The sequence below is a fragment of the Olea europaea genome, chromosome 18 (genome assembly GCF_002742605.1).
Source record: "Olea europaea var. sylvestris chromosome 18, O_europaea_v1, whole genome shotgun sequence".
Lineage (NCBI taxonomy): Eukaryota > Viridiplantae > Streptophyta > Magnoliopsida > Lamiales > Oleaceae > Olea > Olea europaea.
The window spans coordinates 4,261,214-4,273,934 of record NC_036254.1 but is presented as its reverse complement, the minus strand read 5'-3'; the positions used below and the strand labels follow the sequence as shown (position 1 = coordinate 4,273,934).

The window sequence follows — 12,721 nt, the reverse complement described above, 5'->3', positions numbered from 1 at the left end:
TTTTTCATTCAAATACCATATCTTAACCCACATCTAACATACTTATTATATTTTATAGTTGATAAAGAAAAAAAATTAAAGAATATTATCCACCATAATAATTATTTATTATGATTCTATACAGATTTTCATATACAATCAAATTCGATGCGTCGAACATAATCATATGGGTTAAGTACATAAATCCTCTTTATTGAATTGCCAATTATATATTTTCATACTTCAAAATTAGCGTTGCTTATTTAAATGAACAAATCAATTATTTGATAGATAAATTTGAATCTATGAATTACAAGAGAAACATTGTGTCATGTTTAGATAAGTGAAATTTGATTCCTTAAAAAATTTGGACACACTAACCGTAAAATTATTAGTCATTTTATATCATCAAATAATCTAAGAATGAAAGATATTTCAATAAAATTTAAATAAAAAGAGATGAGGTAGAAAATTTTGCCTATGTGAGGTTTCAATTTTTACTAAACAGTTACTTTTCAATAAATGAGTGATAAATAAGTAAAAAATACTTATGATTGAAATTAAAGCTTGACATTAAAAGTAACATTTTAGTAAAAGAATATACAATCCAAATAGAGTATTTGAAGTAAACATAAAAAATTAATCCATGAATCTTGAAGTTCACTACATCGGCAAATCCATTGGAATTTTATATATTATTATTAGGGTTGACAAGCAATCAACTTGAGTTGGCTTGATCCTTAAACGCTTGAGTTCGGTTGATGTCTACAAAATAGACTCATTTTGACTCATGGACCTCATGACCACAAACTTACGAGTTGGCTCATTTAAAAAATAAAAAATAAAAAAATCATAAAACGGGCACAAAACCCAGCCAAAAATGTCGAATCATGAAAAAAAAAAAACACATTCAGCATGATTCATGATTCGTCTTAAAAAGAGCCCGAATCGTCCATGAGTTAAACCGACCAGCCGTTTGCCACCCCTAAATACTCCAACATTTGGTCCCACCCCCACAAAACCGAAAAGAAATCGACCACTCACTACAAGAAGTTGACTCCCTTCATATTTTGATCACTACCTGCGTCATCAAGTCCGTGTTCCTAGATAATACACGTATCACAGGTCAAGGAACACACAAATATTCGTTGTTCAAAAGAGTACTGCGGCCATTTGCCGGCGAATCCTTGACATACAAGAATGCACTGAGAATTGTCTTAACACATGCTACTATATATATGCCTCATCCGAATTAATGCAATCAAACAAAATTATATAGACTTGCAAAGTATTCAACAATGAAGATGGAAGAATCAATTTGGCCATACACAGCTTTGTCTCTCTTTCTCGTACTTCTGGCTTTTAAGTTTTTGTCAGTCAAAAAAGGTAAACTTCCGCCAAGCCCTGTACCGGCCCTTCCTTTCATAGGTCATTTGCACCTCTTGAAACAACCTTTGCACCGAACCTTCCACCATCTCTCTGAAAAATTAGGTCCAATATTTTCCCTCCGCTTTGGCAACCGGCTAGTGGTGGTGGTATCATCTTCAACGGCGGCAGAAGAATGCTTCACCAAGAATGATATTGTGTTGGCCAACCGCCCTCATTTTCTCATAGGCAAATACATTGGCTATAACTACACAACCCTTGTCGGTTCCTCGTATGGCGAGCATTGGAGAAACCTTAGACGCTTCAGTGCAGTTGAAATATTTTCTTCCAGTCGCCTCAACGTTTTCCAGTCCATACGACAAGATGAAATCAAACGTCAGTTGCAAAAGCTATACCAGAAGTCACATGATCACTATGCAAAAGTTGAACTCAAATCTATGCTCTCTGAACTTTCCTTCAACATTATCATGAGAATGGTGGCTGGGAAGCGATATTTTGGAGAAGATGAGGACAACGACGAGGGTAAGCATTTCCGGGAACTTATTGATGAAGCTTTTGCGCTTGGCGGGGCATCAAATCCAGGAGATTTTCTTCCACTTTTGAGATGGATAGACTACAAAGGATTACAGAAGAAGATGATTAGGGTAGGTAGGAAAATGGATTCATTCTTGCAAGGTCTCATTGATGAGCGACGCCTTAAAAAGAGTGAAAATACCATGATCGATCATTTGCTTTCTTTACAAGATTCCCTGCCAGAATATTACACAGATACAATCATCAAAGGGATTATAATGGTAAGTCACAATCGTTTTCCTCTGTCTTTCAGAAACATGAATTAAGCAAATATCTTATCGTGGTAAATGAATTTGCAAAACGGCAGGTTATGTTAAATGCCGGAACAGACACATCTGCTGTGACCATAGAATGGGCTTTGTCGTCTTTGCTCAACCACCCAGAGAAGCTAGAAAGGGCTAAAGCTGAGATTGACAATCTTGTGGGGAATGATCGTCTGGTTGAGGAATCGGATTTGTCCAATCTTCATTACTTACAAGCAATTATTTCTGAGACTTTTAGATTGTTCCCAGCAGCACCATTACTCGTGCCTCATGAATCATCAGATAACTGTAAAATTGGGGGTTATGATATACCTCGTGGCACAATATTGCTCGTCAATGCTTGGGCCATTCACAGGGATCCCACAGTTTGGGATGACCCCACTAGCTTCAAGCCAGAGAGATTTGATGTAGGAGAAGTTACACCCTCAAAATTGATGCCATTCGGAATGGGGAGGAGGTCATGTCCCGGTGCTGGCCTGGCCCAACGAGTGGTGGGTTTGACCTTAGGATCTTTAGTACAGTGTTTTGAATGGCAAAGGAGTAATGAAGAGAAGATTGATTTGAAAGAGGGAAAAGGGCTCTCTATGCCCAAAGCTGTGCCACTGGAGGCAAGTTGCAAAGCACGCAATGTACTTCACAAGGTTGTTTCTGGTGTTGCCTGAATCTTTATTTGGATATTTGTAATACTATTACGCATGTACTTCAGTTTTATAATCAATATTTGAGAGATTTCTTCAATATCACGTGCAGATTCAATGTTTATTTGCTTTACATATCAGTATATCTGCTGTAGAATAACATATGTAGCCCGTAATTACGTAGAAGACGTTAATATACTGAAATCAAATGTTTCTGCATTATTGCTCGATTTGACTCAATTCAAATAATTTTTTTTTTTTTTTTTTTTTTTTTTTTTTTTTTTTTTTTAGAGCGAAGTTTTTTTTTTTTTTTTTTTTTTTTTTACAAGGTGTCCTATTCTAGACTAATCCTTGAATCTGTGATCCGGCCCCTCTTCACACAGTCCGGTTAATCGCAGGATGTGCCTCCAACTGGCCAGGGTCCGAGCGCTCCCCACCTGGTCTGACAAAGTGCCAAGCAAGCCAATTCAAGTTGCACCTTGCCTTCCAAGTTCCCACTTGCCTTCCAAGAATAAATCCTTGCCTTCCAAATGTTCCCTTGCCTTCCAAGAGCCCCATGTTTCGAACTCACGACCTCTGCTCTGCCAGGTTTGACAGCGTCCGTCCTTTGCCAGTGGAGAAGTGCCCTGGGGGGCGGAAGAGCGAAGTTTTGCTAAGTCATTATGTGTTCGAGCCTTCTTTGGGAGGGTAAACCATGAATAGGGTGGTGATGAGGCGATTCTCATGAAAATCAAGAATCTGAAAATAACAATCTAGAAGAAGAGGGACCTCAAGTTCAAAAATAGAAAACGATAATCTTTATATATAGTTATTTTATTGATAATGTACGGAGTTCAATTTAGAAAAACCAAAAAAAAAAAAAAAAAAAAAAAAAAAAGAACTATTTCTCTTCTTGTATTTGAGTTTTTGAATTAATATCCTCAAATTTATTATTGTTCTCCAAACTTTATATTTATGTCCACCGGTAGTGGTGGCAATTGCTCGGTTTGGTCCATGAACTCGTGAGTTCACGAGCTTGATTTTTTTTTTTATTATTATTATTTTTTTAAAATTTTCAAACATTATGTTCACATTTATTTCGGCTCATGGGCGACGAGCTCATTGGACAACATCCTTGCTCGACTCATGCTCGGGCTCATCGAATGACGAGCTCAAGCCCAAGCCACCCACGAGTCGCATTATAACGAGCTAGCGATCAAACTGGCGAGCCGCTCGACTCGATTGACATCCATATCCACTGACAAACATGTTGTGAAGCCTGGTGGGTCAAGTAACCCACTAACTTCAAAATACCCTTAAAAGTGGGAGTCTTATGTAAAATTATATAAAAAGTATTTTGAAAATAAAAAATACTATGTAAAATTAATTGTCATTTTTACGTGTCACTTTTTTTTATTAAAAAATGACATACAATGTCACTTTTATTTTATTTTTTCAAATGATATTTGTCATTTCAACAAGTGACAAACGCAAAAAAATGATAAAAATAAAATAAAAATGATAAACACTAAAAAAAAAGTAATAGGAATTCAAAAAAGTGACAAATTCAAAAAGTGACAGCACCAATTATAACAAGGGCAGCTTATAAAAATATCCCTAAAATTAGTGATCTTGCGAAAAATCATATGAAAAGTATTTTGAAAGTAAAAATACTATATAAAATTAATTATCACTTTTTCTTTTATAAAAATTGTCACAATACTTTTTATAGTTAAGTGTCACTTTTTTATTAAAAAATGACATGGACTTTTATTTTTTTTAAAAATGATGTTTGTCCCTCAAAAAAGTCACAGAAAAAATTGACAAATAAAAAAAATGACAAAACACCAATTAAAACATTGAAATCAATTCAATAAAGTAACAGAAAAAAGTGACACAACCATCATCTCTCCTCTTCTTCCATTCACCGTCAAGCATCTTTAATTTAATTGACCGACGAAACACAAATCAAAACGTCAACTATCTTTAAGTCAATTCACGACAATCGTCATACACCAACTCTGTCAACCCATTGATCACCTAAGAAGTTTTTTGAAAATAAAAATATTGTATAAATTTAAGTTTCATTTTTTGGTAAAAGTGACATTGTATGCCACATTTTTATTTTAAAAAAAAAAAGTGAAGAAAAAAGTGAAATATTTTATTCAAAATGTAACAAAAACTTAAAAAGATTGACACGCACTCAATCAAAACCTTACAATATATCATTTTATGCAAATTCAAGTATTCAACCATTCCTCCACACCACTCCACCTCCACCAAGGCCAACTCTACAGACAACCGGTCACTAAAAATATTACATCAAACACAACCTTTGGTGTCAATTGAAGCTTCCTAAGAGGATACACAAGCATCAAAACATGATTTTGCCCTTAACACATTGTCAACAAATCCTTGAGTCTTATTCCCAATTACTTCAATCAAGATTATTTCAGAAATGATAAACTTAGGCAACAGAGGAAAAATAAGGGGAAAATGAATTAATTTGCAAAATTGTATATATATCTACGAAACTGAAACAAATTTAAAAAGTGATATAAATTCAAAAAGAAGTGACAAATGATTGAAATTTACAAAAATTTAAAAACACTCAAAAAGTGACAAAAAAAAGTAACAAAACACAAATTAAAACATTGGAATCAGATCAATAAAATGACAGAAGTAAATGACAAAAAAAAAAAAAGTGACACAACCACCATCCCCCCTCTTTCTCTGTTCAGTGCATGCATCTTTAAGTCAGTTCAATGACAAAACACCAATCAAAATGTTAAGCATATTTAAATCAATTTACCACCATTGTCATCTACTAACTCAGCCAATCCAGTTACCTCCACTTAGGTCAATCTTATACAAATTTGATGCTCAATCAAGAAAGAGTGAAATTCAATACTAAAAACAAGTTTTTGAAATCCTAGAAATACAAGATCTATCAAGTAGTATTTCCCCATTGCCTATAAGTAAGAACTTCTCTCTACAATTTATCAATTACATATATGTACATATCTGGAGAGAGACAGAGAGAGAGAGAAAGACCATGAAACAAGAGGAGAGGGGGGGGATAATCTTACTAAGACACGCTCTAATCATGTGAATCCCATTAACTTGCACTTTATCAATACTGCCCCCACCTCACATACACAGCCCACAATATTGTGGTCCTTCCGTCACTAAGTTCTCGCTCAAGCGACACACCGGTTGCTCTCCTGTCACTAGCTAGCACTTAAGCAACGGTATTACGTGTAAAATCCTAGTTCGCGTTTTTCAAGAGTTTTATCTAGGACATGCTACCTAATTGCCTTCTACTATATATATCTTTGCCCTAATACGTTTTTTGTTATGGTTGTTCATTATATTTCTCCGTCATAACATCATTTAAAGAGTCAATAACATAATCTACCTTTAGATTAATCATTTGATTCTTGAGTTCATAGAACAACATCTTTGGAGAAAAACATCAAATTCATGTAATCCAAAACACCTACTTCCTAAGCACATACAAGAAAGTACTTTCTCAATAACTTTTAGAGGTTGCTAAAAATCAAGGGAGGTTGGATTAAAAGAATAGGAAGAATACAAGAAAAAGATGTTCTTGGTGATTTACAGGAAATAGACAACTTCAGAAGATTGGATCAAGTGAGTGAAGCACGTTCCAGTGGATCTTGAAAATTGCAGGAATTAGATCAGCAAGTCTAGTGGATTTTCTAGGTTGGATCGTACTATTAGTTCTTATTATTCATAATAAAGGTTATTGGTTTGGTCCTGAAGCTTTGACCCAATTAGGTTTCTTCATTAACAATTTTTGCATTTTTTATTGCTTTCATATTACAAATTGTGGCAGTTCAACATAAGATAATATGACTTATTTGATTAACCATCTAGAACAAATAAAAAGTGACTTTTTATTTTTAATTAATAATTATAATTCCGCGATATTCATCTATTAACCCCCTCTAGGTGATTTTAGATTCAAACTAGTAACTTTCAAGTGATATCAGAGCTTTTCATTATTCATCCAATACATAAGACGTTTGCAATATACATGCTTATTACTAGTATATTGTAAAAGAAACTTCAACTTTGCCTCCATTTGACAAATTTATAAATAATTACTAAGGAAAAATATTAGCGTGTATCACAAAATGTGTGGATAGTAGTAATTAGTACTTGTAAGTATATGATTGAAATTATTAAATCGCGTGAAAAAAAGAATGGCTGCACGTGGGAAGAGAAAGAGGAAGAGTATTGTCAAATGACCAAACGTTTCTTCAATTAAATATTATTATTATTTTCTTAATAAACTTATCATTTGGTCCCTTTTTGACGCAATACCCTAATTGTTTCACCATTTTGAACCTCCTTCATCGTATATAATAATGATTGTACTACATATATATTATCATTTACAGATTGGTATGTATATCCATGATATAGTGAAATATGATTGGACCAGTATTTTTTTAATTAAATAAAAATAAAGTGACACATCATCTAATTGTAAAAAATTTTGTGACTCCTTATGTACAAGTAACATTATTCATATAATAATGCTCATAATTATGTCTTTAAAAATATACTAGACTTTGAGACTGAATAAATTATTATTATTCATTATAATATGTTGGAAATATATCAAGACTCTGTTTTTTTTATCACTAAAGTAGGAAAATGAGTTTTGAAATAATAAATTTTTTTAAAATGTGTGGTTAAAAAGTAGGAAATTTTTTTGAGTTTGCATGCACAATAATTTATTTTAAAAATGTGATTGAAAATGAGTTTGAGAAAAAAAATCAATTAATAATAGACGAACAAGGGCAAAATGTGTAAGACATTGTTGACCATAAAATAAAAAACGTAACGACAAAAATAGAAAAGTCACGTATATTGTAGATAGATGTCTTTTTCTTACCATTAAAAAAAAAAATGAAAAACACAAAAGTTAGATTTATGTACTTTATGAATTTAAATAAAATTTTAGACCGTCAAAACCTTAATCAATTCTCAAAATCCCTACCAAACGAACCCAAAAATAAGCAAACCACGCGCACCACAAATCCCCTCCCTTAGAATTTGGTCACTGCATGCGTCATTATAAAGATAAGTCTATGGTAAACATACTGAAGATATTTCTACACAGTTCTTCGAAGGAACAGAATAATGTTGGATTAATTTATTGATTGACCAACGAATTTATTTCCAACCATAAAAATAAAAAATAAAAAATAAAAAGGGAAAAAATCGCGAGTGTAGAAATTTTTTGACAAATTTGTTATTGAAATATGATTTTCGTCTTTTTTTTTTTTTTCATCTTTCAATGAATGTGCGCCAAGTGTTGTTTATAAGCATTGTCTGTCAACATTGTTTGTAATTGTTGCATAATCGATCACGAAAAAAATTAAGCCTCAAGCGTAAGAAACATTCAAAATCCTATTTATTAATGAAGGATAATAAACAATTAAAAGTCAATTTGCTTACTTTTAAAAGTTCGAAACGGATTTACTATTGGGTTATGCTTGGGGTACATTGTGGCATCCATCATGGTGTCCAAAATGGACACACGACACCTCGGCATTGGCCGAGGTGCCTGCCACGTCGGGGCCCACCAGCACCTCGGCCAACACCGAGGTGCCGGTGTCCATTTTGGACACCATGTTGGACACCTCGGTGTATCTTGAACATTTTCCTTTACTATTTTAGCAATAAATTTGAGACAACGACGCACCTTTCATCTTATTCAAATAAACGAATTTGATCCGTACACGAAACTAAAGCCAATGCGAAGAAAAGACGCATTAACTCACTGAGAAGGATCAAATATTATCCTTAACCAAAAGCTCCCAAAGGCTGCATTCAAGAATTGGCCTATTTATATATATCATTCAAGTTGATGTATTAATACAAAATTATATGTTCATCAATCGAGATTCAGGCATGGAATCAACTTGGCTTTACACATCTTTATCTCTGTTTCTTGTAGCTCTGGTGTTTAAGTTTTGGTCATCCCGGAAATACCACATTCCACCAAGCCCTGTACCGGCCCTTCCTATCATAGGCCATTTGCACCTCTTGAAACAACCTTTGCACCGAACCTTACACCGTCTCTATTAAAAATTAGGCCCAATCTTTTCCCTCCGATTCGGCACCCGCCTTGTGGTGGTAGTTTCATCGCCAACGGTGGCTGAAGAATGCTTCACCAAGAATGATATTGTGTTGGCCAACCGCCCTCGTTCTCTCAAAGGCAAATACATTGGCTATAACTACACAACACTTGTTGGATCCCCATATGGCGAGCACTGGCGCAACCTCCGGCGCTTCACTACAGTTGAAATATTTTCTTCCAGTCGCCTCAACATGTTCCTGTCCGTACGACAAGATGAAATCAAGCGTCTGCTGCAAAAGCTCTGTCAGAATTCACAGAGGGACTTTGCAAATGTTGAACTCAAATCTCTATTTTCAGAACTGTCCTTTAATATTATAATGAGAATGGTGGCTGGGAAGCGATATTTTGGAGAAAGTGAGGACAGCAAGGAGGCAAAGCATTTCCGCGAACTTATTGATGAAGCGTTTTCACTTGGTTTCGGTTCAAATCCAGGAGATTTTCTTCCACTTCTGAGATGGATCGACTACAAAGGGCATGAGAAGAATTTGGCTAGGCTAAGTGAGAAGATGGATGCATTCTTGCAAGGTCTGATTGAGGAGCACCGCCGTAACAAGAATGGAAATACCATGATCGATCATTTGCTTTCTTTGCAGGAATCACAGCCCGAATATTACACAGATACAATCATCAAAGGGATTATGACGGTAAAATTTTCATTTCTTGTTTCCCATGTCCTTCTGGAGCATTAAAAGCAATTTAGAATTTAACTTAACTTGGTGTGTGAAATTCCAAATGACAGATTATGCTAAATGCCGGGACAGATACTTCTGCCGTGACCATAGAATGGGCATTGTCGGTTTTGCTCAACCACCCGGAGAAGCTGGAAAGGGCTAAAGCTGAGATTGACAGTCTTGTGGGCAATGATCGTCTGGTCGATGAATCAGATTTGCCCAAACTTCATTACTTACAAGCAATTATTTCTGAGACTTTCAGATTGTTCCCAGCAGCTCCATTACTTGTGCCACATGAAGCATCAGATAACTGTAAAATTCAGGGTTATGATATACCTCGTGGCACAATATTGCTCGTCAATGCTTGGACCCTTCACAGGGATCCCAATGTTTGGGATGACCCCACAAGCTTCAAGCCAGAGCGATTTGAAGTTGGTGAAGTTGGACCACCAAAATTGATGACATTTGGAATGGGAAGGAGGTCGTGTCCTGGTGCTGGCCTAGCCCAGCGGGTGGTGGGTTTGACCTTAGGATCTTTAGTACAGTGTTTCGAATGGCAAAGGGTAAATGAAATGAAAGTTGATTTAAAAGAGGGAGTAGGGATCTCTATGCCCAAAGCTGTCCCACTGGAGGCAAGGTGCAAAGCCCGCAATGTACTTCACAAGGTTCTTTCGGACGTAGCTTGAAATGTTTTTGGCAATTTATAATTAGTGTTAGATATCCTTGTACTTATAGTTTTATAATAAATGTAATTCACAAGCCTGCTATTAAAGTCGCTGCCGTCTTTTGGATGTAATTAATTGCGGCCTGCATAATTTGAGGATCGCCGCCACATGAGCGGTTCAGCCTGGCCGCAACGATTTTCCTAAAGAGGAAAAAGGAGAGGAAAAAAGAAAGAATGAATTGCAGTTGATTCCACAACCTCAAACCCTTTAAGCCCAACCCAGACCTGCTTTTGCAAATGTTTATAACGTCTAACTCGCTTTTTCTTATCCCACATAGATCTATGTGTTGAACAAAGTTGATGAAAAACGAAAATAAAATAGCAACAAGAAATTGTCAAAATGAAAGGTTTGAACACAATTATGAATCGTTATCCTCAAATGATATTTGCCACCACCAAGGGTAAGTTCTTGAAGGCTTCAATGGCAAATAGTTTGCAGGAGTAAACAAACCTTAATTCAAATATGAATCAAGCAATCAAAACTTGGACAAAGGAACTAAAGAACAAAATTTTAAAAAAATTGGTTTAATCTTTGACTTTGGATGTTGATGAATGAATTTGATGTTTGTGATATGCTTTTGAACATGAAAATCACTCATATATATAATATAGCGACTCAGCAACAAGTTAATAAAGGCTCACCCCGTAAGTTAGATGACAACTTAGCATTTAAAAACATAGCATTTATCATTTCAACTAGTGTCCTATTCTTTCCCTCAATCAAACCATTTTGTTTGGGTGTTCTAAGTGCATTACATTGATGTATTATACCATATTGTTTAACAAAAGGATTAAATTCACCAAAGAAATATTCACCTCTCCTATCAATTCTGAAAATTGTAATCTTTCTATTTAATTGATTTCTACTTCGACTTTGTAATCTTAAACATGTTAAAAGCTTCATTCTTATGTTTCATTAAGTAGATATAGCAAAACCTACAATGATCATCTATGAATGTTATGAAGTATTTATTACCTTCTCTAGTTAACATTCCACTTAATTCACATGTATCGAAATGAATTAAGTCTAGCAAATTAGATTTCCGTTTAACACTATGAAAATGTTTCTTAATCATTTTAGACTTTAACCTATAATTCACATTTATTATATTCTAGGTATTCACATGAAATCATTTCGTGTTTTAATCATTATTTTTAAAGTAAAAAAGTCAATATTTCCTAGTCTATCATGCCCTAAAGAAATAGATTCAACAACATAATTTCAATTTGTAGTTTTATTGATATTATTGTCAATAGTACAAATTTTGATCATTCCATCACAATAATAGTCTTTTCCAACAAATATACCATTTCGAGAAAATATAAATTTGCCCGACTCATAAGTGGACTTTATTCCCAGTTTTCCTAACAAATCATCATTGACAAGATTTTTATTCATATTCGATACATGCAATACTTTTATTAATGCGATCTTCTTGCCGGATGTAAATTGTAGGTCTATATTTCCTTTGCCAACAACTTTTGATTGAACTTCATTACCCATTTGAATGTATTCGTCATCCACTTCTTGATAAATTTTGAAAAGGAATCTATCATAGCGTACATGTATGGTGGCACAAGTAGCATACCACCACCCTTGAACTTTTCTTTTGACCGAATTTACAATGCTTACGGTAGCAATGATGTGGTCAATGGAGTCACTTTGCCTTTTTGCATTGGTTGTTTGTGATATCTAGAATCCCAAGCATAATGTTTGAGTTTGCCACACACATAATAACAATTTTTTGGATTTCTTCTTGTTCTTGTTATCTTTATTGGGATTTGTGAATTTTCTCTTTTTGGAATCTTTGTTGTATTTGTTTGATTGATCCACAATATCGACTTCGGAAATGCCCTTATGAGAATGTTCATTCCGATCTCGTACCCTTATCTCTTCCTCAATTTGAAGATGCTTTTGTATTTCTCACAAAGAGTAATCTAAGGAATTGTGAAGAATTTTCTTCCTATAACATTTCCATGAAAATGGCAATTTCATAATGATTGCACCAACTTGGAAAGTTTCAGGAAGATCTATTTTACAGCCTTCATTTTGTTGACAATAATTTGCAATTCTTGAACTTGTCCTAACAAATACAAGTTATCCAAAAATTTGAATCAAAATACTTAGCCCCCATTTGTTTCTCATTTTTGGAAGAATGAGAATGAAAAATATAACTGTTACGGACCCCACACAAGAGATAAAAATTAAAATTTGGTGACTTTGGTGTGATGTATAAGGGTCATATTTTTCATTTTAATGAAGAAATAATGGAAATCAAACAAGGGCTTAGAAATAAGAAACATTTTTGTACCTTCCTCCTCGACCTTGT

General features: G+C 34.5%; 1 protein-coding gene and 1 pseudogene across 1 annotated transcript; both read left to right on the top strand.

The window, feature by feature from the left end:
• Positions 1-1,103: 1,103 nt before the first annotated feature.
• Positions 1,104-2,944, top strand: LOC111367220 (cytochrome P450 81E8-like). The gene is made up of 2 exons (XM_022987976.1): positions 1,104-2,159; positions 2,246-2,944. Exons 1-2 carry the CDS (start codon positions 1,278-1,280, stop codon positions 2,861-2,863), a joined length of 1,500 nt encoding a protein of 499 aa, XP_022843744.1. The 5' UTR covers positions 1,104-1,277; the 3' UTR covers positions 2,864-2,944.
• Positions 2,945-8,608: 5,664 nt separating this feature from the next.
• Positions 8,609-10,463, top strand: LOC111367219 (annotated as a pseudogene).
• Positions 10,464-12,721: the final 2,258 nt, after the last annotated feature.